General features: G+C 42.9%; 1 protein-coding gene across 3 annotated transcripts in view; it reads right to left on the bottom strand.

The window, feature by feature from the left end:
* The window catches only part of CDYL2 (chromodomain Y like 2), a 198,625-nt gene that overhangs the window by 58,862 nt on the left and 114,013 nt on the right, over positions 1-25,750 (bottom strand). For 2 of the 3 annotated variants that reach the window (XM_049863649.1, XM_049863651.1), the window contains exons 2-3: positions 15,610-16,201; positions 15,326-15,463 (exon numbers count right to left, since the gene is read on the bottom strand). In XM_049863649.1, coding sequence (XP_049719606.1) covers positions 15,326-15,463; positions 15,610-16,201 — 730 coding nt within the window. The remainder of the gene's footprint in view (positions 1-15,325; positions 15,464-15,609; positions 16,202-25,750) is intronic. The other variant, XM_049863650.1, reaches the window with a different exon arrangement.

Here is a 25,750-nt window from a genome sequence, read left to right on the forward strand (position 1 = left end):
ACCCTATGTATAAGAGAACAAAACACTGCGCAGACCTGCACCATCCTCACAATCATTGCTATGTTTGAGCCCATTGTTGCAGTCACTGTATTAATTCATCTCATTGAGGGTCTTCCTCTTTTTCCTTGATCCTCTGCCTTACCAAGCATGATGTTCCTCTCAGGGAATGGTTCCTCCTGATAACATGTCCAAAGTACATGAGACGATATCTTGCCATCCTCTCTTCCAAAGAGTACTCTGGCTGTGCTTCTTCCAAGACAGACCTATTCGTTCTTTTGGCAGTCCATGATATATTCAGAAGTCTTCACCAACACATACATCTATCAGTTTGTTGTACTGTGGTGGCTTGCATGTTGCTGTGATACTGGAAGCTATGCCACCAGTATTTCAAATACCAGCAGGGTCACCCGTGGTGGTAAGGTTTCAGCAGTGCTTCCAGAATAAGACAGACTAGGAAGAAGGACTTGGTGGTCTACTTCTGAAAAAAGCTGGCCAGTGAAAACTTTATGAATACACATATGTGTGTGTGTGTGTGTATAACATACACATATACATATATGTATACATATACACAGGAAACCCTGGTGGCGTAGTGGTTGAGTACTACAGCTGCTACCCAAGAGGTCGACAGTTCAAATCCACCAGGTGCTCCTTGGAAACTCTATAGGGCGGTTCTACTCTTTCCCATAGGGTCACTATGAGTCGGAATCGACTCGACGGCAGTGGGTTTTGTTTTTTTTTTTTGGTATACATATACATATGTATATGTATATACATATATGTTGTTAGTTGTTATCAAGTCAGCTCTAACTCATGGAGACCTTATTGTAACAGAATGAAACATTGCCAGTCCTACCCCATCTTCATGATCTTTCTTATGTTTGTTCCATTGTTGTGGCTCTTATACATATGTGTGTGTGTCTGTGTATGTATGTATGTACGTGTATGTATATATATATATATGAAACCCTGGTGGCGTAGCGGTTAAGTGCTATGGCTGCTAACCAAAAGGTTGGCAGTTTGAATCTGCCAGGTGCTCCTTGGAAACTCTATAGGGTAGTTCTACTCTGTCCTATAGGGTCCTATATATATGTGTGTGTGTGTGTATACGTGTGTATGTATATGTACGTACATATATACATATATATACACACACACATATATATACGCACCCTGATTGGTGCATGTATGTTTAAAAACTTTTATAAGTTAAAAAAAAAAAAAAACTTACAACATTGTAGCCAACCAGGAGGAAATACTCCTCTCTCTCAAGATCTGGCTCACTCACTAGGCACACTCCCACCTGGCCACACCCCCACCTGGGTGTCCTTCTCCTGGATGAGCACCTGGCCCTCACTTCCTTCAGGTCTCTGCTCAAACATTATCCCCTGGGATGCCTCCCCCCATGGTCCTGTCTAAACCAGTGCCCACCCTCCACTCCTACCATGCTTTATCTTTCACTTGATGTCATACTATACATGCCGCTGCACACACCTCATTACACATCTCCCTACTAGAGTGCAAGCCCCATGAAGACAAGAACTTTCTCACCCCTGGACCCCTGTACCTAAACAGTGCCAGGTTTATAGCATTCACTCAGTAAGTACTGGATGAATTAACATTTATAACAAAGGATTAATATGCATAATATGTAAGGTGCATTAACAAATAGGAAAATACCAACACCCAGTTCGAAAAATGCCCAAAGGACTTAAATCATGATACTAAAATTTATCAAATGTTGACCATCTGCCAATATTCTAAGGATTTTACATGAATGAATTCATTTACTCTTTACCCCAGCCCCATACCAAAAAATCAAACCTGGTACCACCGAGTCAGTTACAACTCATAGCAGCCCAACAGGACAGAGTAGAACTGCCCCATAGGGATTTCAAGGCTGTAATCTTTACAGATGCAGACTGCCATATCTTCTTTCCACACAGAGACTGGTAGGTTCAAACTGCCGATCTTCTGGTTAGCAGCCGAGCGCTTAACCACTGCGCCCCCAGGGCTCCTCCCCAACTCCACAGGTATGATTAAATCTGAGCTTTATAAACACTGAAACTGAGACACAGAGAGGCACAGAGATTGTGCAAGGTACCAGAGCTGAGCTGAGGTCTGGCCCTGCAGCCTTCGCCCAGAGCCAGGCTCCTGACCCCCAGCTGTGTGTTTCACAGAGCATGACTGTGCACAAGTAGGGCCCAGGGAGAGAAATGCAAATGGCAACAACATGAGAAGATGCTCAAACATGTCTATAAACGAAAATGGCAGAGCTTGGAAAAGTATTACAAAGACTGGCAATGGCCAGAGCTGGCAAGGGTGGGGGTGATGGGATTTCCATTAAATGGAGGCAGTTAAGTTCCTCCACTCCATCAAACCCTGGGCAGCTAAAGGGATGGGGGCAGATCCACAGGCCCTGACATACAGAGAGCTCCAAGGCGGATTTGTAAGTCTAAAAAGTAGGTTATAGAACAAGATGTCCTCACCACCTTCAAGTCTTTACTCAGATACCACTTCTCAGAGGTTGTCCTTGGCTCCGCTACTAAAAACTGCACCGCACAAAGCACTTCGTGCCCCTCTTCCTGGCATTCCTCTTCTCCTCAGTGTTTAGCACCATCGACTATCTTTGACCTATTTTTTGAAGTCTGTCTCCGCCATAAGAATGTATGTTCCACCAAGCAATTCACGTATTTGTTTTGTTTGGAACTTTATCTCAAGCAGCACCTGACACATATCTCAACCAGTACCTAGAGCACACAGTAGGTGCTCAGTGAACACCTGCTGAGTTTATAAGGAGCAGGATTGAGCCCCACTTCTGTACACACACAGGCAAACATACATTTTCTGTGTGTGTATACACATACATATACGTAGTCGCAGACGTGTGTGTGTATATATAGAATGCGTGTGTGTGGAAAGAGAAGAGAGAAATGGGTTCATTCCTATACAGTCATTCAGTAAATACTTACTGACTGAATATATATATGTATATAATGTAATGTTACCATCTAGTTAATTCCTACTCATAGTGATCCTACAGGACAGAGAAGAACTGCCCCACATGGTTTTCAAGACTATAATCTTTACGGACTGCCACATCTTTCTCCTGAGCAGTGGCTGGTAGGTTCAAACTGCCAACCTTTCAGTTAACAGATGAGCACTTAACCACTGTGCCACCAAGGCTCCAATATGTGTGTATATACATGTGTGTACGTATATACATATATACGTACACACATGTACATATATACACATGCATACCAAAAAAAAAAAAAACCGAACCCACTGCTGTCAAGTCAATTCTGACTCATAGTGACCCTACAGGACAGAGAAGAATTGCCCCATAGGATTTCTAAGATGCAGCTGGTAGCTTTGAACTGCCGATCTTTGGTTAGCAGCCAAGCTCTTAATCACTGTGCCACCAAGGCTCCATATATATATATACAGTACATATAATGTGTAATAAATTATATACATTGTGTGCGAGTTTGATTTGCATAAGCTTAGAGAAAAGTCTGGAAAGATCCATAAGAACACATAAACAGCAGTCACCTCCAGATAGGATCAGGGAAAAAAGGAGAGGGAAACTTGAGCTTTTAAAAAGCTTAACCTTCTGTATTGTTTGCATTTTCTCTGTACATGCTACCTTTGTAACTTTAAAAAGTAAAAAAAAAGGAAAAGAACTAAAACGTTTTAGGGACTTGCAGTTAAACAAACCATACTGACACACATCTCTTCTCCTTCTTGAAACTACTCTAAAACAGCAAGAAAAGAATAAATAAAAATAAGAGGTATAAATGCAAGAAAAAGAGTAGGAGAGGAGACAATAGTAGACAATGAACTTCACCACAATTTTAGGAAATGGAATGTGGACAGGGCAGAGAATTTTCTAGCCAACGTGCCTGCAGGGGGGAAACAACGAGAAGGTGGCGATTCTCCCAGAGCCTCTGGGCTCAGGACTGAGAGATACCAGCCGCTGTGGAAAGTGGACCTCTCCTACCAATTCCCGTAACAAGTGAGAATCGCCCCTCGTACCACGCACTGCAGGAAGGTGGGATAAGAAAGCACCCACGACCAGGGACTCCCATGGATATCCCGCTATAGCTGGGTTCCACATAAAGCTCTCGGCACAGTGCCAGGGACATAAAGAGGCTCAGTACATGTGAGATTGTATCATTGGCCCTGGAATAAGACATGAATATAAAAAGAAGGTGTGCCCCAGGACTTTCATCTCTGGATTCTCCCTCTACTCATCCTGCTGGAGTTCGGACTTTTCCCTGTTGCATCCTTGCTCCCCAGTAAGGGCTTGTCATGTTCGTGGTATAGTGGTAAGCACAGCTGCCTTGTCCCCCCCAGCCCCCAGCCCCTATGGACTCCTTTCTCTTTGGTATCTCCCTCAAGTGACTCATACCCTCGGCTCCTTGTACAACGGCTCCCAGTAATCAGACAGGTGGATACAGTTAAGAAGGGAGTCTGGGACAGTCTCACAATGGAGGGATGTCCATCCATGGAGCTGCCCAGAGGAGAGGAAATGGGTTTAAAAAAGGTGGGAGCAGACCCAGGGACAGGTCAGAGGCCACAGGCTGGCACCTGTTTCCCCCTTCACCTTCCTTCTCATTCAACCTTCTCCTTTACTGGCATATGGGTGAAGACAAGAGTTTGTGATTTCTGACTTTTCAGTAATTTAGGATCAGAAAACCATCAGGAACGAAAGACCTCAGCCCTTCTGTTGATGACCTGCACAGCAGCTGTTCCCTGGAAGTACAACTAGAGTATGGACCCCACCCCCGCCCCCACCCAGGCATCCAGCCACCTCCTGCTCCTGGCCCCAAGCCCCCTTTCAGCAGTCACCCAAGTCCTTCCCCAAACAAGCCAATGCCTCGCACCAAACCCATGTCCTCACCAGCCTGCAAACACACCTCTCACTTCCCTCCTCCTCCTTGTCACAGTCCACTCCTCCTGCCATCTGAGTCCTCCCCAGTCTCAAAGACAGGAACAGACAGACCACAACAGAGCAAGTACAGACAGCAAACGGGCATGTGGAGAAAAGGCTCAACGTCAGTGGTAATTAAAGACATACAAATAAATGCAATACTGAGGTTCCTCTTTATTCCCATGCAACAAACAATGCTGGCAAGATGCCAGCAAAACTAGAAAATTATACCTTACTGTTTATCAATAAATACTTGTACAGCCTTGTTTTTTGCGGGGGGGGCAGGGGCAGGGGAGAAAAATATGGCAATTACCAGAATAATCTTGCCACTGGGAATTTATTCTAATAATCAGAAAAGGTAAAATGACACAGCCAAAGAAGTTTTAGACCAAACTTAAATATCCAACAACGAGATCCTAAATAGGTAAAATGCTGTATGTTTTCTTGATAAAATATAACGGCGCTACTAAAATTACAAAAATGAAGATTCTCGCCCACTATGGAAATAGGCATATGCTGAGATAAGTAGCCCACCACCTGTCTGTGAGTCTGTCGTACCGTGGTGGTTTATGTGTTACTGTAATGCTGGAAGCTATGCCACTGATATTTCAAACGGAAGGGTCACCCATAGTAGACAGGTTTCAATAGAGCTTCCAGACTAAGAAAGACTAGGAAGAAAAGCCTGGTGATCTCCTTCTGCCAATGAAAGCCTATGGATCACAACAGAAGACTGTTCAACTAGCTGGCTTTGGGCACACCAAGAGAGATCAATGACTGGAGGAGGATCTCATGTTTGGTGAAGTAGACGGCCAGCAAGGGTAAGTGAGGGAGATCCTTAATGAGATGACTTGACACAACAGCTGCGGCAATGGACTAGAACAAGCTAGAGATTGTCAAGAGGATGACACAGGACTGGGTAACATCTCCTTCTGTTGTACATAAGGCTGCCACACGTGGGAGTCAACACGACAGCAGCTATCTATCCCTGTAAACCAAAAACTTAACCAAACCCGCTGCCGTCGAATTGATTCCAACTCATAGTGACCCTACAGGACACAGCAGGACTGCCCCATAGGGCTTCCAAGAAGCAGCTGGTAGATTCGAACTGCCAACCTTTTGGTTAGCTGCCGAGCTCTTAACCACTGCATCACCAGGGCCCCATCTATCTCTACAGTGAGTAGAAAAATCAAAATGCAAATGTTTTCATAAAAAAATGTTTTACAAGCACACACACAGATGAGTAGGAAAACCTTTTCCCTCCATGAGATTTGGTTAACCTTGTTAATATTGCTATGTTGTTAGAGGGCCAGCGAGAGGATTACATGCTATCAAGTATGTCAAAGACAGATAGTAAAGCTTGGCCTACAGCAGGAATTCAACGAATGCTAGCTGCCATTTCTATCACTGCCACCAGTTCCACCATTATCACAATTGTTAACGAAGGCTTGCTGTATGTAGGGCAGTAGTGGTGGTGGTGGCAGCTGATCAACACGAGGGTCCACCCTGAGGGGGTGGTCACAAACTTTGGCAAAACATTTCTATAGTTGTTCTGAAACTCTCTAAAGAAAATGTACCCTCTTACTGCCTGCGCTTGGGGCAGAAGGCCTCCACACCCCACTCAGCCACTGATGAATGGTGACATGGAAGCAGTTCCTAAGACATTTCTGAGGCAGTTGAGAGGAGAGAACAACATCTTAGCTGGCAGGGAAAGCAATTAGTTGATTTCCAAATCTTGACAGTGGTCAAGATTCATCAGCCTTTTCTGGATGCCAAATTCAACTACAGGCTTCAGGAACCAACTGGGGAGAATAGGTTTCCCTCTTCATCTTGTCATGTGTCAAACTGCTCCCAGTCATACAGCTGGTTCTCCCATTCCAGTCTGGCACGTTCCACCCAGTGTAGTGGCCAAGATGGACAGGTCTTAACATTACCACACTAAAGGGTTTCAAATTCACTCATTAGTACAAGTTACTTACTTGCCACACTTTGAAGACAAAACATAAAAATCCTTTGGCTTCTGTTGTTATCATGGGTTTAGAAAATCACCCACTTTTGAAAATACAAAAGGTTGGTCAAAGTGTGCTGGCTTGGGCGTGGGGAGCTTGAAGACTGTTAAAAGAACAGCTGTGCCCCGGGAAACAGATACCAGTGTTAATAAGAGACTGTCATGTAGACACACTTTGTGGACTTTGTGTGATTCACAAGATGGGTTTGGGCCATTGCCTTTGACACTTGGAACCTTTCAGAGCTAGCTTCCTCTAGGCCACTTCCTGAGACAAACTGGGCACCATGACAAGCTGTGGTGGTTCTAACCATCGTGAACTGGAGTCAAGCTGAGGGCAAGCAATGAGAAGGTTCCAAAACAACCAAAATTTTGAGGAAGTGTCAAGGGAACAGTAATAAGCCCAGAAAGATTACTTAAGACTTTTACAACCACATTCTTAAGGTAGAATGACCTATAACTGTCCTTTCTCCTCTCCTTGTCCAGATTGGAAATCCAAGAATCTCATCAAAGGAGCTGGAAGCATTTTCTTTTTTTCGGTTCTCTGTGGCCATTTGGATAAAGTAGGGACTATCTGTTCTTTTTAAAAAAAAAAAAAAAAAAAATTTTTTTTTTATCTGTTCTAGAGCATTCAGTAGGCTTGTATCATGGATTGAATTGTGTACCCCAAAAATATGTGTATCAATTTGGCTAGGCCATGATTCCCAGTATTGTGTGGTTGTCCACATTTTGTCATCTGATGTGATTTTTCTATATGTTATAAATTCTACCTCTACAGTAATGAGGTGGGATAGGCAGCAGTTATGTAATTGAGGCAGGGCTCAATCTACAAGACTGGATTGTGTCTTGAGCCAATCTCTTTTGAAATATAAAAGGGAAAAGCAAGAGAGAGAGAAGAGGACCTCATACCACCAAGAAAGCAGCACCAGGAGCAGAGAGCATCCTTTGGACCTGGGGTTCCTGCACTGAGAAACTCCTAGTCCAGGGGAAGACTGATGACAAGGACCTTCCTCCACAGTTGACAGAGAAAGCCTTTCCCTGGAGCTGACACCCTGAATTTGGACTTAGCCTACTAGATTATGAGAGAATAAACTTCTGTTTGTTAACACTATCCTCTTGCGGTATTTCTGTTACAGCAGCACTAGATGACTAACACAAAATTTGGTACCAAGAGAGTAGGGTGGTACTCTGACAGATACCTAGAATGTGGAAGCGGTTTTGAAACTCTGAACGGATAGCAGACTCAGAAGGAAGTGAGGAGAACTGTTAACACTGGAGACAGCGCAGATGGTGAGAAGCAGCAGCAGCAGAGAATCAGCAGTGGCAGAACTAGGAAAGCAGCACCAGACAGTGCTGAAGCCAACCCACAGTGCATGAGAGCTGAGTGCCTTTCCTGGCAGGGTGGGGTAACTCTGGGCACTTATTGGGGGAGTTAGGCTTGCTGACCCAAGAAGCAAGAGAGCTGAGTGCCCTCCAGCTGACATTTACTGGCAGAGTGGAGTGTCTCTAGGCACTTATCAATGGAGCTACAGAGCTTTGGAACACTTGCCCTAGCAGGGAAGACTTGGGCGGAGAGGCCTGAGGGGCTGAGAGGCCAAGGAACCAGGAAGGAGAAGCTGAAGAGACAAGAAATACAGGAAGTCAAGCTGCCTCAGTCTCAAAGGATATGGCCACAACCTCTAGGGTCTCAAAGGGTGGAGCCATGGCCTCTGGTGTTTCTTAGAGTCGCCACTCAGATGGACTAAGAGAATAGTAAACCTAAAGCCAAGGGAAGAGAGTTGCTGTTCCAGTGGGCCTGGAAGACAGAGCTGAAGCCCAGAGCTGAGGGGCCTCCACTCAGAATCCAGAGAGTGTGGCCAATACCTACAGTCTGGAGTGCAGGCCATTGTATAAATGGTTTCAGACAACAGAGGATTATTTTCAAGCCTTGAGGCCTAATGTAACGTGTTCTGCTGATTTGCTTGGTGCCTATTTTCCCTTCTTTTCCTCCAATTTCTCTCGTTTGTAATGGAAATGTCTAGGTTGTGCCTGTTCCACCATTGTACTTTGGAAGCAGATAACCTGCACTCTAGATTTCACAGATGAAGAGGAAGTTTTGGATTTTGGCCTTGGAATTGATTTAACATTTCTGCTATGATATGATGGGATGAATGTGGCAAGGACATGAATTTTGGGGGCCCAAAGGGTAGAATGTTATGGATTGAATTGTGTCTCCCAAAAATATGTGTATCAATTTGCCTAGGCCATGATTCCCAGTATTGTGTAATTGTCCACCATTTTGTCATCTGATGTGATTTTCCTATGTGTTGTAAATCCTACCTCTAAGATGTTAATGAGGCAGGACTCAATCTGCGAGACTGGATTGTGCCTTGAGCCAATCTATTTTGAGATACAAAAGAGAGAAGCGAGAGAGAGAGTGGAGGGGGGGACCTCATATCACCAAGAAAGCAGCGCCAGGAGCAGAGAGCATCCTTTGGACGTGGAGTTCCTGTGCTAAGAAGCTCCTAGTTCAAGGGAAGTTTGATGACAAGGACCTTCCTCCAAAGTAAACAGTGAGAGAATGCCTTCTCCTGGAGCTGACGCCCTCAATTTGGACTTAGCCTACTAGACTGTGAGAGAATAAACTTCTATTTGTTAAGCCATCCATTTGCACTATTTCTGTTACAGCAGCACTAGATGACTAAGACGGCTTGTCTGTAAAACCATCTATTCTTCAGTTCCTTTTTTCCTAGCTTTTTATGAGAGCTTTTTAACTGCTGATTCAATTTCTTTAATAGTTATTGCTCTATTCAGACTTTCTAGCCCTACCTGAGTCCGTTTTGTTGTATTTTTCTAGGAAATTGACCATTTCATTCAAGTTTTCAAGTTGATTGGCATAGACTTATAGGATTCCAGGCTTAGAAGGATTATATCCTTCCATCAATAAGCAAATAAATATGAACCAAGAAGTGGATTATGCCCTACTAGCCCTCTGGCCCCCAATCAAAATATATTTTTGTCAGTAATCAGGCCTTAAGGACTGCCTTTTACTGCTTGGAAGCCAGTTGGTCCATAGTTTTACAGTGCTAGCTCTGGAGTCAGATCACCTGGATTTCTCTCCTAGTCCCACCTACGCTAGTTGTAACCTTTGTCTCCTCCTCTGTAAAATGGATAAAGTAACAGCAGCTACTTCCTAAGACTGTCAGGAGTATCACAGAAATAACTCTGCAAACTCCAAGGCCTTGGCACACAGAAGTTCCTATACTCTAAAACTTTCCACTTACAACCTTCAATTTCATAAACTTTCAACTTACAAAGTCTCATAAATACAAACTCAAGGTCCAGAGCAAAAGTACTTCAACTCTCCCCAATACCATCAACTGGTATTCAACAATCTGTCGTTTTCATTTCAATTATCTCGGTGCTTACTAGTCTAGAGCAATGGTCCTCAAAATGGGGCCGCTAGAGCAGCAGCAGCAGCATCACCTGGGAGCTTGTTAGAAATGCAAAGTCTTGGGCTCCAGTCTGCACACCCTGAATCAGAAAGGGAGCGGGTGGAAGCAATTTGATGCAGGCTCTAGGTTTGAGAACCCCTATGCTAAAGGGTATTTTCCATGCTTGTGCTTAGTTCTGAAGTCATTTAAAAACCACCTAACTCCTTCATGATCAGTTAGGGCAAAAAATGATAATCATGTTGAAAGAGTAAGTAGGAAGAGATAAACAAATATAAAAATGAAAGTTGAGATCATTTGTAAGAAATCAATGAAGAAAAAATAGCACATGTTGTGTGTTTGAGTGAGATGACTCAACCACCAGTAGGAACAATTCTGAAAACACAGACTCACGCAGTGTCTGAGATGCAACGCATGTGCGAATGACAATGATAGTCAAGAAGCAAGGAAACTGATTCCCAAATATCAAAGCAACGTTAGCACATGGCCCATGGGTTCAACACCACCAGCAGATCCTATTGCCTTCATGGTGACTAAGAGAACACTGGGAGTCTATTCAAGAAGGTGAAGGCTGAGTGCTATGCAAGGGCTTAGAGTGAAATGCTGCTCCTAACTATGGGTGTTCCCATAGGTTAAAGGCTCTTTTGAAACTGTAAAGCACCAACACTTTGTTATATGGATAAGAGAGTGCACTAAGCAGTTCTGGATGCGACCAAGGGCGGGGTTGTCCAACCCAACAGCTTTTCCATAAAGATAAACGCAGTCTGTTTAGATAAAAAGATGCCTGGTAGAATGTAACCAGTGTCACTGAACAGCTTGTGTAGAAACTGCTGAATGGGAACCTAAACAGTTGTGTAAATCTTCACCGAAAACACAATAAAATATATATATTAAAAAAAAATGCCTAGTAGAAGTGCATCAGCAAGGAGGAGAAATTACATCAGGTTTTAAAGCTTTGAAGAACCACATCACATACCTATGTACAAGCTTAAAATCCAAGGAGTAGCTTTGGATCTACCAACCAGTGGATCTGAGAGCCATCTTTTGTAACCAAATGCACCCACAGGAGCTACCGTGCAGATCTGTGGCTGTTAAAATTCAGCATTCAAAATGCATAACCCCCCACCCTGCCCCGAGATTCCAATTTATTTGACCAGGGAGGATCCCATTTTTAACAAGCTCCCCAAGGGATACAAAGGCAGATGGTTCCCTGACCACAAGCCGTTCATCATGACTGGAGAAGAATCAGGGTTAAGGGTGTTACAGAGTAGCTCCGTACACTTCACAAACATTGCTGGGGGAAACGCTGTCTGAAACCACAACACTAGCCACTGGAGCCCCGATTTAGCATTTGTTCCCACAGTACAGACCCAGGAAGTCAGCAGCAAATGAGTAACATGTTACATAAGTAGCTTTTCTGTATGCAGAATCTTAATTCACCAAAGAAGTTAAAACCATATAAAAAGCAACAGACCACCCCCAAAACAAATGCTGTGCAAGCGCGGCCAGGATCTCCCCACCCCTCCTGTCAGGCAAAGAGTGGCCTCCTCTGCACTGAACACCCCTGGCTCACCCTGCACCCATGGGGACTGGATCCCCTAGTTCAGGTCATGCACTGACCACAAGGGACAGGGGCGGGGTGTGAGGAGGACATCATAGGGTTCCGGAGTAGGCATGGCCACTAGTTTTATCAAGGCTTCTCTCTGGGTGAACACAAACAGAGCCATGTTTCTTCTTGCTTTCACCTCTGACCCCTTGCTGGAAAGTTCTGGAACCACAAATCCCCCTCTGTCTTGTGTTTTGCTCAAGAACCCTAAACTATTCTCTTCATCAAAAACCTTTGTATCTCTGGCAAGGATTCACAGTTTTTTCCTTTTCCCATTTCCTTCAAGACCTGGATAATAAGCTAGTTCCAGCTAGGGTGTTAAAAGCTGACAGTGGCCAAGACATTTATCATCCCACTGATCACAGAAGACTTCAATGCAGGTATGGCAAAGATACACTATGTGTGCAGCATCCATGTTACTCCTTCCACTGAGTCAGCCTCAGGAACCTCCTCAACGTGGAGCTAAAGGCAGCCACTCCCCCATGAGGATAAATCCTTAACTATCTTTTTTTAATTGTTACTGTGATTAAGAGGAAAGTTTACAGAGCAAATTAGTTTCTCATTAAACAATTAATACACAAATTGTTTTGTGACTTTGGTTGCCAACCCCGCAATATATCAACACTCTTTCCTTCTCCACCCCAGATTCCCTGTTTCCATTCGTCCAGTTTTCCTGTCCTTTCCTGCCATCTCGTCTTTGCTTTTGGGCTGGTGTGCCCATTAGTCTCATATACATGATGGAACTATGAAGCACGACCTTCACATGTGCTACTGCTGGCTCTTAACTATCTTTGTATTATTTGATTCCAAGCACCTAGCATAATGACTAAGCCTTAGCAGGGGCTCAAAAAATAAGTACGGAATTGAATTAAATTGACACATGATGGGAAACGTAATTGCCACCCCCATTTTGCCACAGAGATTTTTCAAAATGCAATGGGGTCACCTGGGGTGCTCGCTAAAAACCCATCTTCCAGGCTCCACCCTAGGCTTAGTGAGTCAGACTCTGAGAGCTGCACTTTTAACAAGGTCCCTAGTGAATAGGGTACACATAAAGGTTGAGAGCCACTGCCTTCCCTTCCAGGGGTATTTCGTAGAACCTATTCAATGGGTCGTGATTAAGCAAAAGGGCCTTTTTGGAACACCCAAAACAGCACAAAACAGAGGCAGGTGGCTTCCTCCTCTCTACCCAAGTGTGGGCCCAAGGAGTAGAGAACACCCCATACCAGCCGAACAGAGGCAGAAGAAAGATCGAATAAGAGGAAGGTCTACAGAAGCATTTTGGAGTTAACAATTTACCACTTCCATCAACGGATGGATAAACACAATGTGGTATATACCACCAAAAGAATATCACTCAGCCATAAAGAGAAATAAAGTCCTGATAGATGCTACAACATGGATGAACCTGAAAACATTTTGTTGACTGAAATAAGTCAGTCACGAAAGGACAAATATTGTATGATCCCACTTATACGTAATATTTACAATAAAGCCATAAACCCACTGCTGTCGACTCAATTCCAACTCATAGCGGCCCCACAGTATGGAACAGAACTGCCTCATAGGGTTTCCAAGGCTGTAATCTTTACAGGAGCAGATTGCCACATCTGTCTTCTGCAATATCTAGAATAGAGAACTATAAAGAGACAAAAGTTTACTAGTGGTTACCAGGGACAGGCGGGAGGTAAACGGAGAGGAAAACACCGTGCTTGGGGGACACTGAGCTTCTGCTAAGGGCGATGGAAAAATCTAGAAATAGATAACAGTAACAGTTGCACAACATGACGAACGTAATTAATGTCACTGAACTGTACACTGAACGTTAAAACGGCAAGTGCGATGTTACATTATTTACTACAATTAAAAAAAAAAAAAAAAGGCTCCCACTGCCCTCATCAGGTTCGTCCTCTCCTCTGTCCCTTCACCTGGACATGTGCTACCACACCCCCTAGCAGATCATGGACCAGGAGGCATCCACGAGGCCCAAGGATGGAGAGCAAACAGCCTGCAGCTCAGCCCCACTTGAGAGAGTTGGACAGGACAGGAGGAGCATCTGCGCCTGGACCGCTCTACAAGCCTGGCTTCCCTCCTGTACACTGTGCAGGCTGCCAGCCATAGTCCGCATACCCTCCTCAGGCCTCTCTCACAGGCTCCCTTACTCCTGGGCAGCCACACACACTCTGAGCGGGGCACGGGGTTGCTCACAGACAAAATGCAGAGACTTGAGCCTAGGCTCCTGCCGCCAGCACCCAAGGCGCCTCCGGAGCTCCCCAGCCACCTTCCCCGAGCCAGGGAGCGTGTCTGCGGCTGGAAGCTGTCAGAGAAACATCAAAAGCAGGCTCTCATTTACACAAGCCCACTTCTCCCCAAGAGATGGATTTCTAAAACAAACAGCGTCTACATATGTTCGCAGGCACAGTCATGTCAGCATCAGGGATCCCCAGACGGAAACCAGCGTCAATCTGGGGCAACGACTGCTGAATCAGTCCTGTTTTGGTGAAATTCCTCTCTATGGAGAAAGAGGAACCTAGAAGCAGATTGCTTGGATTCCCCGGCAAGAGTCCCTGAAGACATCAGGCAATCCCGGCGCAGCCTGCTCCAAGCACACCTCACTCTGACATCACCAGACTTCTCTGTGCTTCCCTGAGCATTCCCAGTCTGACTCGCTCAGCACTCCAACCTCAACCAGGGTCCATATGCCCTGCTCTGCTGAAGGGGGTCATCCACACTCACTCAGGGACTCCTAACACGCCAAGGCTTAGGGCCCCGGCGGCTCCATGTAGACGCTGGGGCACAGGTATTTGAGAAATGAGGGCGTGGATATAACTGGTGTATTCGCCAACCTGAAAGGTCAGGCCATGAAGGGCTCAGTTTAGGAGTAAGTTGACTATGAGGAAATGTCAGGTTTGGGAGCTTGAATGGCCTTCGCCAATGTCTTCTCTTTTCTTAATTTTGCCAGTAGGTGACTTAGGAAAGAGAGGGGAAATGCATAAGCTTTGTGTTGCTCTCAGGATAGAATAAAAGATGCAAACAAAAAGAATCTGCACAGGAGGGGATCAGGCAACCACATAGGTCACCCATCTTAGCCATAGACAAAGGGATGAGGCTCCAGCTGATGGACTGGCTTGGATAATTCCAGGTCTAAACCGGGTCTGGGGAGAAGCACCAAACCCCTACCCAGACCCGTCTCTCTGGACTGCACCCCTGGGGGCATGTTGGGATTGAATACTAGGACTCTGAGTGTTTGGGTTACCCCGTAAGGCACTGGCCCCCTTGGGATACAAGGCTCCGGTGCTAGTGGGTGAGAGCTTGGAGCTGACCCGAAGAAGGGTCTCTAGAATGGTTACCATGGCTTTGGGTGTCTTGAAGCGCAGTCAGGAATTTCAGACTCATTACAGAGCTCGGCTGGTGCATCAGTGGCTTGGCCTCCCCACATGCATAGGTGTCTGTCACCAATGTGGGCATATGACCAAGTCCACATGGCCCTAGGTAAGAGAGATGAAGGGAGAATTACTGGCTAGCTAAGAGTCGGGGGTGGGGGGAAGGATCATATGCATTTCCTTAGGCAGCACACAGTATCCCTGGTCCACCATGGCCAGGGCCAAACCCAAGAGAAAGAAAAGCCACATACCAAGCCCGTTCTCAGCCAGTGCTGCATGGTTCACGTCACAGTCACCCATGTCTTGCTCGCCAACATGGTCATTCAAATCCAAGCCAGGCTGATGGGACCCATTTCCAAAGTGCCTCTCATCCTTCTCGGAGCTGGCGTCCCCATTTTCCATCCCATTCTGGGCCTTTTTCAGGGGCATGATTTGCAAACCACTGGGGGTAGTCCTATAAGACACAGTCTTAGTGGCCCTGTCACCTCCCACAGGGGGCTTTGTGGAATACCCTTTTTTCGGCTTGGAAAGGGAAGGGTTTATTCGCTTCCGTTTATGGGAAGTCCCTTTGCTCTTTCCTGATTCTGAAGGTCTGTGGGAGAGCTTCTCGACCGATGGCCCTCGACTGTCACGCAGGAGCTTGGAGGCACTGGGCTGCTTCCCCGACTTGAGCCTCTTGTCCTTGGACAAGTGCAACCCATTGAATTCGTCAATGAACTCCTCACAGTGCAAGAGGTGGTGCTCCGGCTCCCACGTGTCCTCCGCGCTCCCGTACCCTTTCCAGCGGATCAGATACTCCCATTTTCCTTTCTTGTTCTTCCGCTTGTCTACAATCCTTTCAACCTGGGATACGAGATGAGAGAGCCAGAGAAGAGAGAGAAGAAGAAAATTAGTCCCAGGCAACAAGAATAGCACAAAACCTTCAGGACAGAGGCACCAGCTCTGACCATGGGTGAATCCTTTGATGCCTGAAGTCGGCACTTCCAGGAGCGGTCAAGAAAGATGGTTGATATTAGGACATCACTGAATTGAACTAAAAGCACAAGATCCTTTCCATGAAGGCTACACAGCACCACATCCACCTGGTATCATCCCCTGTCCATTTGAGACCTACTCTCATTTGAAACTGCATTGCAAGTTTTCACCAAAGATCTTTATCCTTTTCATTGCACCAAAGTAGACTCAGACTTTTAAAGACCAATTTGGTGTGGGTTTTTCCCTGCTTACTTATCATCATCACGAGAAGAAGGAGAAGGGAAAGAAGAGGAAGACAAAGAGGAAGAGAAGAAGAACAGAAGGGGAACAAAAGGGAGGAGAAGGAGGAGGAAGAGGAAAAGAAGGAGAAGGAAAAGGACCAGCAGTAGCAGAAGCAGCATTTATTGAACATTTATATAGCAGGTACTATGTTGTACATAATAATAATAACTAGGAACATTTACTGAGCTTTTTTAAGGCAGGCACAAGACTAAATACTGAGCATACACTCCTTCCATTTCCTTTTCTTCTGACACCAACCCAATGAGGTAGGTATTCCTAACCCATATACAGTGAAATAACTACAGCCCAGAAAGATTAAGTAGCTCAACTAAACTCCAAAGGTGATAAGGGCAGAGGTGGGATTTGAACCCAATCTGATTAAGAAAACCCATTCTCTTAATCACCAGGCCATACTAACTCTGAACTGCATAAAAATTCCTCATGGATCCCAAAGGACTTCAAGACACAAGGTCCAATTCTCTGCTTTCAACTCATCCCCTAGCAAGCCATGTGGGCCTTGCTCCCCTCTGCTTTAATTCTTCATTGCTTCAAACAGCATCAGACTAATCGTCAATCGTATTTCCTACCCACCTTCTCACTAAACTGTCCGAGATGGTATACAAAATTACAATAGCTCTGAACCCAAGATTACCATTCCAAGATTTGCCAGCCTCTTGAAGGAATGCTTCTAAAATGCTTGGGATGGGTTTAGAAACTTAAGATGCTAGTGCATGTCTTGACCTCTGCAAGCAAAGAGCAAGGCCAAAAAAGAATAAAGGAAGAAGAGGCTATCCACTCCTGCTGTCCGCGCATACACACACCAAAGCTGCCATCCTTAGACTGAAACATAGTTCGTTCCCCTGACACTGGACCTCAAACCCCGTGTCCACAATGACCTCTCATTCTGCCTTCTTTTCACATCCTGGGATAACTCCTCTGGAGGCGAATGGGCACAGATATGAAGTCCTCAGGAGGGCTAAAGACAGGACAGGTTCTGGGAGCAGCCTGGTATGGGCAGTTTCTAGTTTACAACACTGTGACTGTTTCAGATGTCCAAGTCAGAGAACAAGGTAATAATAACAAAAGGTTTTTCCCATTCCATCCTGTGCAACTGCTCTAGTGAAATGGCTGCCAAACCCAAGAAATTTGGCTCAGAGCCATGTAAATCAAGGTAGTCTCCTGGCGAGGACCTGACTGGGGGGGCTTCCGCAGCATTCAAGTGACAAGGGGAACCACAATGAGGTACCACTTCACACCCACCAGGATGGCTATAAACTAAAAAAATGTAATATAACGTAACTGGGAATGTGGAGATATTGGAACTCACGTACATTTCTGGTGGGAATGTAAACTAGTACAGCCACTGTGGAAACATTTTGGCAGCGCCTCGAAAAGTTAAACACAGAGCTACCATATGATCCACTTCTAGTTATGTATCCAAGAGAAATGAAAACATACATCCACCCAAAAAAACTTGAACATGAATTTTCATAGAAGCATTATTCATGATAGCTAAAAAGCGGAAACAATCCAAACATCCATCAATGGATGAGTGGATAAATAAAATGTGGTATATCTATACAATGGAAATTGTTCACCCATAAAAAGAAATGAAGTACTGATATGTGCTACAACTTGACTGAATCTTGAAAACACGCTAAGACATAAAAGGTTACACATTGTATAATTCCTTTTTTTAAATGAAATATCCAGAGCAGGCAAAATCCATAGGGATGGAAAACAGATTAGTAGTTGCCAGGGTATAGGGGAGTCAGGAACAGGGAGTGATTACTTAATGGATAGAGGTATTCTTCAGGGATGATGGAAAACTTTTGAAACTACAGAGAGGTTGCACAGTATTGTGGCTGCACTAAATGCCACTGAATTGTATACTTTAAAATGGTTGACTGTATGTGCAGGACATTAATTACTTTTGTGTGTGGCCTTTCTAGCCATGGTCTTGTAACTCCCACCCAGGTGATTATGTGATAGGGAAACTGTGGCCTACCAAGGGGATTGGTCAGCTTTGCCTTAAAAGAGAACCCACCACGACCAAAGAAAGGGAGGCCAACAGGAAAGACCAAGGAGCAGAAACCCAGCTGCGAAAGATGGCACAGTAGTCCTCCCCACCCACAAAAGAACACGCTGAGTGCCTATGGACAGAGACTGAGGGCCAGGGAGAGGTATGCCTTCGAGTATGGCTGGGGAGAGGCTATCCTGATAGAAGAACAATCCTGAGTGTCCTTGAGCCTGAACTGTACCTGAACTGTACCTGTTACTTCCCTGATAAACCCCATAATTGTGACTATGGTCTGTGAGTTCTGTGTGGCCATTGCAATGAATTACCGAACCCAGTAGAGAGTGCTATGGGAGTCAGTTAGTGTCAGAACTGGTAGAGATGGTGGAGAGAGGAGGCAAATCTGACCTCTGTCTCATAAGAATCAGCCTTGAGCTGTTGATCTTTGTTCTCCTACCCCCTTGTGGGGTTGGAGGAGGTCAGACATTGCCCCCATGCCATTTTTACAGCATGTTATATAAATTTCACCTTAGTTACAAAAAAAATAGATGAGAAGTGACAAGAGGAATTCACATACCCACTCTGTTGTTAATACCATACCTAGATACACCTCTCTTTGATCAAGAACATACAAAGAAAAACTCGCAACATCATCATCATCATAGAACATATCTGTAAAAATTTCCAAAGCATTTAAGAACATGATCACAACTAAAAATTCTGAGTTAAATCATACTAATGGAAAGTATTTACTACTATTTTTGGACGTCACTTGTGTTGTGTTTTCAAAAAGACTACTGAAAATACGACTTCTGTTTTTAAAAGACAGAGAGAGAGGTAAACGATGAAATGAAAATCAGGACGTTGAGAGACAAGCTGAAATGAAAGAGGATTCATTTACATAAAAAAGGATATAAGAAAACCAAAGAAAAAATGCAAACAAAGAAATAAAATTCCCGTTGGAACCAGGAAAAGACAAAATCAACATGCACAACATCGAATCAGTGATGTAGACAGCACGCTTGAGAAGTTCTCCAACAGTGCAGAAGAAAAGGACACATGGATTTTAAAGAAACATTAAGGAGAATGAGAATAGGCATCCGGGAGAGTTTATAGAGATCCAACCAATATAAGGATGGCAGAGGGAAACATCAAAATGGGGTAGAAACATTAATCAAGGCATAATAGAAGAATTCTGTATGTCCTGACTGTGGGTCAGAAAAAGAACTCAGACACAGAGGGCAAGGAAGATTGATAGTACATCAACCTTATCTCTATCCTTGCAAAAGTTTTAATTAAAGAAAATTAAACTCCCATCCTCACGCCCCAACCCTCCCCCCACCAAAATGGTAGGAACAAAAATCTGGAAGACTTCAGTTGACGGTAAATGCCAGTACACAATCTGAAGAACTCAAGAACTTTATAACCAGTCAAGCGGTCCTTCAGAGGAAAAGTAAAGAGAAAGACAGCTCATATGTCAGGATAAAATGTAGACGCCATCCATTTAAAAAGAGGGGCTTCAGACAGGCTCCAAATAATTTTAAACCTAAATTTTAAAATTTAAAACTCAAGAAGGTGAAATAAGTATACATCCTAGGATTAATGCTGAACAGAAAAAGATACCAAATTAATATCGAAAGTCTAAGTAATTACTATGACTGTGATAAAACTGAAAGCAATATAAAGTGAGTCTCAAATGATTACTTGTATATATAATGCAAAAATAGAAAGTTAAAATAATGTTATTTTCAAATGTCAGGTTAAGACAACAAAGATAGGAAGTCGTCTTAGATAAAAGGGGGCCAAAACTCACTGTATGATTCTTACATTCTCTAACTAGAAAAACTTATGTTCATGTGTATTTTTAAAACACAGTTATTTATCTTAGAGAAAGGAAAACAAGTCCATAAAATGGCATATACACAAATGATTGTAGAACTTTTATTCATAATAGACAAAAACTGAAAAAAAAGGAAATGTTTCAACACGTGAATAAATAGACAAAATGTAGTATATTCTTGCAATGGAATACTACTCAGAAATAAAAAGGAATGAACTACTGATACACTGAGCGACTCGGGATAATCACAGGCATTATGATGAATGAAAGAAGCCAGTCACAAAAGAGTATATACCAGCAACACTAATCTACAGCGATAGAAGGCACACCAGTGGTTGCCTGGGATGGAGAGATCAGGTGGGGTGGAGAGGTTGACAGCGAAGGCCACGAGGAAATTTTCTCAGGAGATAGCAGTGCAATGTTCTATATCTTGACTCAGGTGGTGGTGCACACATTTGTCAAGAGTTAACCTTTACACTTAAAATGTGTGAATTTTATTGTATATAAATCACACCTCAATAAAGTTTAAAAAACATATCAAAATTATAAAAAAGAAAATACACATTTAAAATTAAATGGAAGGACGGAAATATGGTCCATACTGCAAAAGACATTTTAAAAATGAAACAACATTAAAGGATAAAAACCCAAAAACAATAAGAAATAGAAATGAGATCAAATTCATTATTTATGGAAAAAAAAACTAAATATCAGAACTCCCTTATTAAAAGGCAAAACTTTCTGTGGGGTTGAAAAAAAGTACAACACATAAGTAGCATCTCATGCAAAAGTTAACTCAAGGTGGGTTACAGAACCTAAGTGCCAATCAACAGATGAATGGATAAAAAAAACTATGGTACATACACACAATGGAATAGTACGAAACGATAAAGAATAATGATGAATCTGTGAAACATCTCACAACATGGATGAATCTGGAGGGCATTATGCTGATTGAAATAAGTCAATCACAAAAGGACAAATATTGCATGAGACCACTATTATAAAACCCCAAGAAAAGGTTTACACACAGAAAAAAAAAAAAAAAAAAAAAACGGTTGTGAGGGACGGGAGGGATGGGGAGGGGAAATGATTAACTAGAGAGTAGGCAAGTGTTAACTTTGGTGAAGGGAAAGACAACACACAATATAGGAGAAGTCACCATGACTTGATCAAGGCAAAGTCTTAGAAGTTTCCTAGACACATCCAAATACCTCAAGGGACTGAGTTACTGGGGCTGATGGCTGGGGACCATGGCCTCAGGTCAATGAGCGTAACATCTGGTATAAAGAAAATGTGCTACATCCTACTTTGCTGAGCAGTGCCTAGGGTCTTAAAAGCTAGAGAGCTGCCATCTAAGATACATCTACTGGTCCCATACTATTTGGAGCAAAGGAGAATGAAATAAACCAAAGACAGGAGTATTAGTCCAAAGAGCTAACGGACCACATGAACCACAGTCTCCACCAGCCTGTGCCCAAAAGAATTAGATGGTACCCAGGTACCACCACTGGCCACTCTGACAGGGATCTCAATAGAAGATCCTGGGCAGAGAAGGAGAAAAATGCATAACAAGGTTTAAATTCACACACACACACAAAAAAGACCAGACTTGCTTATCTGATAGAGGCTGGTGGAACCACCCAAGACTATGGCCCCCAGACACCCCCCTAACTCAGAAGTGAAGCCACTCTCAAAGTCCATTTTTCAGCCAAAGATTAGACAAGCCTATAAAGCAAAAAATAACACATGTAAGGAACGTGCTTCTTAGTTCAATCAAGTATATGAGACCAAATGGGCAATGCCAACCCAAAAGCAAAGACCAGAAGGCAGGAAGGGACAGGAAAACTGGACAAATGGACACGGAGAATGGAAAGGGAAAGGGGGAGAATGCTGATACGGGGACTGCAACCAATGTTACAAAATAATTTGTGTATAAATTTTTGAATGAGAAACTAAATTGCCCTGTAAACTTTCACCTAAAGCACAATAAAATTAAAAAAAAGAAAAAGGCAGATCACAGATCTAAGTATAAAATCTAAAACTATAAAACTTGTAGAAGAAAAGCGAGGAGAAAACCTTTATGACCTCGGTTTGGCAATGGGGTTTTAGAAATGACACCAAAAGCCCAATTAATAAAAGACAAAAATTGATAAACTGTACTTTATTAAAATTAAGCACTTTTCCTCTGTCATAGACTTACATAGAAAAGCACTTGCAGATCACGTATCCATAATTTGTATCCAGAATACATAAAGAACTCTTAAAACTCAACAATAAGCAATCAAATGGCCCAATTAACAAACAGGCAAAAATTTTAAACGGACATTTTACCAAAGAAGAATACAGATGGCAAAAAAGCACATGAAAAGATCGTCATCATCATTAGACACTAGGGAAATGCAAATTAAAATGAGACACCTATGAGAATGGTTAAAAAAAGAAAATAGTGACAATGCCAAATGCTGACAAGGATGCTGAGAAACAGGAAACTCTCATTTATTGCTTGTAGGAACACAAACTGGTACAGGCATTTTGGAAAAGAGTTTTAGCAGCTTCTTTTAAAATTAAACATATACTTGCCATCCAAACCAATAATTTTACGCCCAGGTATTTACCCAAGTGAACTGTAAAATTAAGTTCACAGAAAAACCTGTGTGTGGATGTTTCTAGTGGCTTTACTCATAACTGCCAAAAACTAGAAATAACCTAGATATCCTTCAACAAGCCAAGAGATGAACAAGTTGAAACTTGTCCACATAATGGGATGCTACTCAGCAACAGAAGGGAACTACTGATTCACACAATAACATGAATGACTCTCAAATTCATTTTCTTAAATGAAAGAAATCAGGCCCAAAAGGCTGATATTTTGTGATCTTGTTTGTATGATATTTTGGGATATACACTCTCAGTGATCAATAGAACAAGTAGATATAAAATCAGTAAGGATACAGAATACCTTATAAACACTATGAATCAACTTGGCCCAACTGACATCTCTAGAAGACCCCAAACAAAAACACCAGAATACACATTACTTTAAAGTGCACACGTACCATTTATCCTACTCTGGGCCATAAAACAAACCTTAACAGATTCAAAAGAATAGAAATCATACCAAGTACGTTCTCTGACCAATACAGAATTAAATACAAATCAATAACAAAAATGTATCTGGATATCTCCCCCAAATATTTGGAAATTAAACCACATACTTCTAAGTAGTCCATGAGTCAAAGAAGAAGTCTTAAGGGAAAATTAAAAATATTTTGAACTAAATGTAAACACAAAAAAACAAAATTTGTGGAAGACAAGTGAAGCTGTGTTCAGAGGGAAATTTATAACACTGTAGTTGGTTGGTATGCTTACATGAAAAAGAAAAGCCTGAAATAAGTAATTAAGCTTCCATGTTAAGAGACTAAGAAGAGCAAATTAAATCCAAAGCAAGCAGGAGGAAGAAAATAATAAAGGATAAATAAAATTAAAAATTACAAAATAGAGAAAATTGGTCAACCAAAAGCTGGTCCTTTGAATAGAACAATAAAGTTGATAAACATCTATCACACTTACAAAAAACAAACCCATGAAACACAAATTACTTATAAAGGGAATGAAAGAGTGGACATCCATAGAGTTTCCACAGATATGCAAAGATAATAATGGAAAAATAATAATAATGCCCATGAATTTGACAACTGAGATAAAATGAACCAAAGAGATGAAAGACACAAACTACCAAAACTCACTCAAGAGTAAATAGAGAGCCTAAATAATCCCATATATATATATGTATATATATACATATATATACATACAAAAATTGAATTTGTATTAAAAGCCTTTCGACAAAGAAAATTCTAGGCCCAGATAGCTTCACTGATGAATTCTATCAAACACTTAAGGAAAAAATAATACCAATTATACACAATGTCTTCCAGAGAACAGAAAAGAAAGGAACACTTGCCAAACTATTCTCTCAGAGTTGATATAAAAGATGGAACTCATTCATTGATTCAACAAATATTTATTGCTTTTCATGAGCCAGGCACACATGCTGGACACTGGAGGTGCAAGGGTGAGACAAAGCAAGTGTGGTCCCCATGCTCATGGAACATACAGGTAGGTAGGGGCAAGACCATGCAAGGCCTTTGAGAACATGTTCAGAACTCTGATGAGAGAGAAGCCCTTCAATGGGTCGTGGCAGATGGAGAAACTGGGGAACGTGAGGGCTGACGGTCCCCCTGGTCCAGGACTGACATGACCATACTCCAGTTAGGAGCCTTCTTGTTGGCCTCCCTCACTGGGTTGTGCATACCTCCAGGGCAAGACCCCATCTTCCCTATCACCATTTCCCCAACAGCTCACCATTGGGGAAAAGTAAGTTTGGGGCTGCAGGGTCTCACAAGCCAGTCCAGGCAATTGGAAATCTTCGTCACAGTGACACAGAAAGAGCCTGGGCTCTGGTTCCCAGAGGGCAGAGACAGGTGTTGGAAGGGCTGTTCTGCAACTACCTCACCAAGGGATTCAGATAAATCGCACCTTCAGATCTATCTCCTCCCTGATGAAATAAAGGCCTAAAAGGAAGCAGTCAGTGGGCTCCAGCCTGTGTTCTGGAAAGTCTTTTGATTTGATGGAGATGTAGCAGGCAGATGTTTCAGGGGTGAGGGGGCCCGTGAATTCCCCACCTCCAACTCAATTCACGCAGAGCTACTCCGCCTGGATTAAAGCTAAATATTGAGCTTCTGCCTGATAAAGGCAGTCCTCAGCTTACGAAGGAGTTCCATTCCTACACCTGTCTTTAAGTCAAATTTGTATGGAAGTCAGAATAGCTAGATACAGTTGTATCTAACATCAGTTAGTCAAATGTTTGCCTGAGCATATAGTATATAGTGTACCTTTCTATACATAAAAAAATTAAAGAAACACTTTCCAGATATAATAAAATATTTTTAACACACTAATACAGTAATAATATTTTGATGCACATTGCAAAGTAGAGCCCATTTGTTATTACAAACCATTGTATAATACTTGAATTTTTATACAGGCTTTATAGGAGCTAGTTCGTAACTGCCGGATGTATGTAAATTGGACTTTCTAATCTGGGGACTGCCTGTACTTCATTTGCTGCTAACACAAGTGTCTTTAAATAATAACAATCAAACGTGAAAAACCTTGACCAATATACTCTCTAAGAAGTTCCTTCAGGTTCTATGATTTAAAATGCCTTGGCTGGGAAGCAGCGTCAAACAGGCTAGAACAGAGAGATGCTTCA

The sequence above is a fragment of the Elephas maximus genome, chromosome 21 (assembly GCF_024166365.1).
Source record: "Elephas maximus indicus isolate mEleMax1 chromosome 21, mEleMax1 primary haplotype, whole genome shotgun sequence".
Classification (NCBI taxonomy): Eukaryota; Metazoa; Chordata; class Mammalia; order Proboscidea; family Elephantidae; genus Elephas; species Elephas maximus.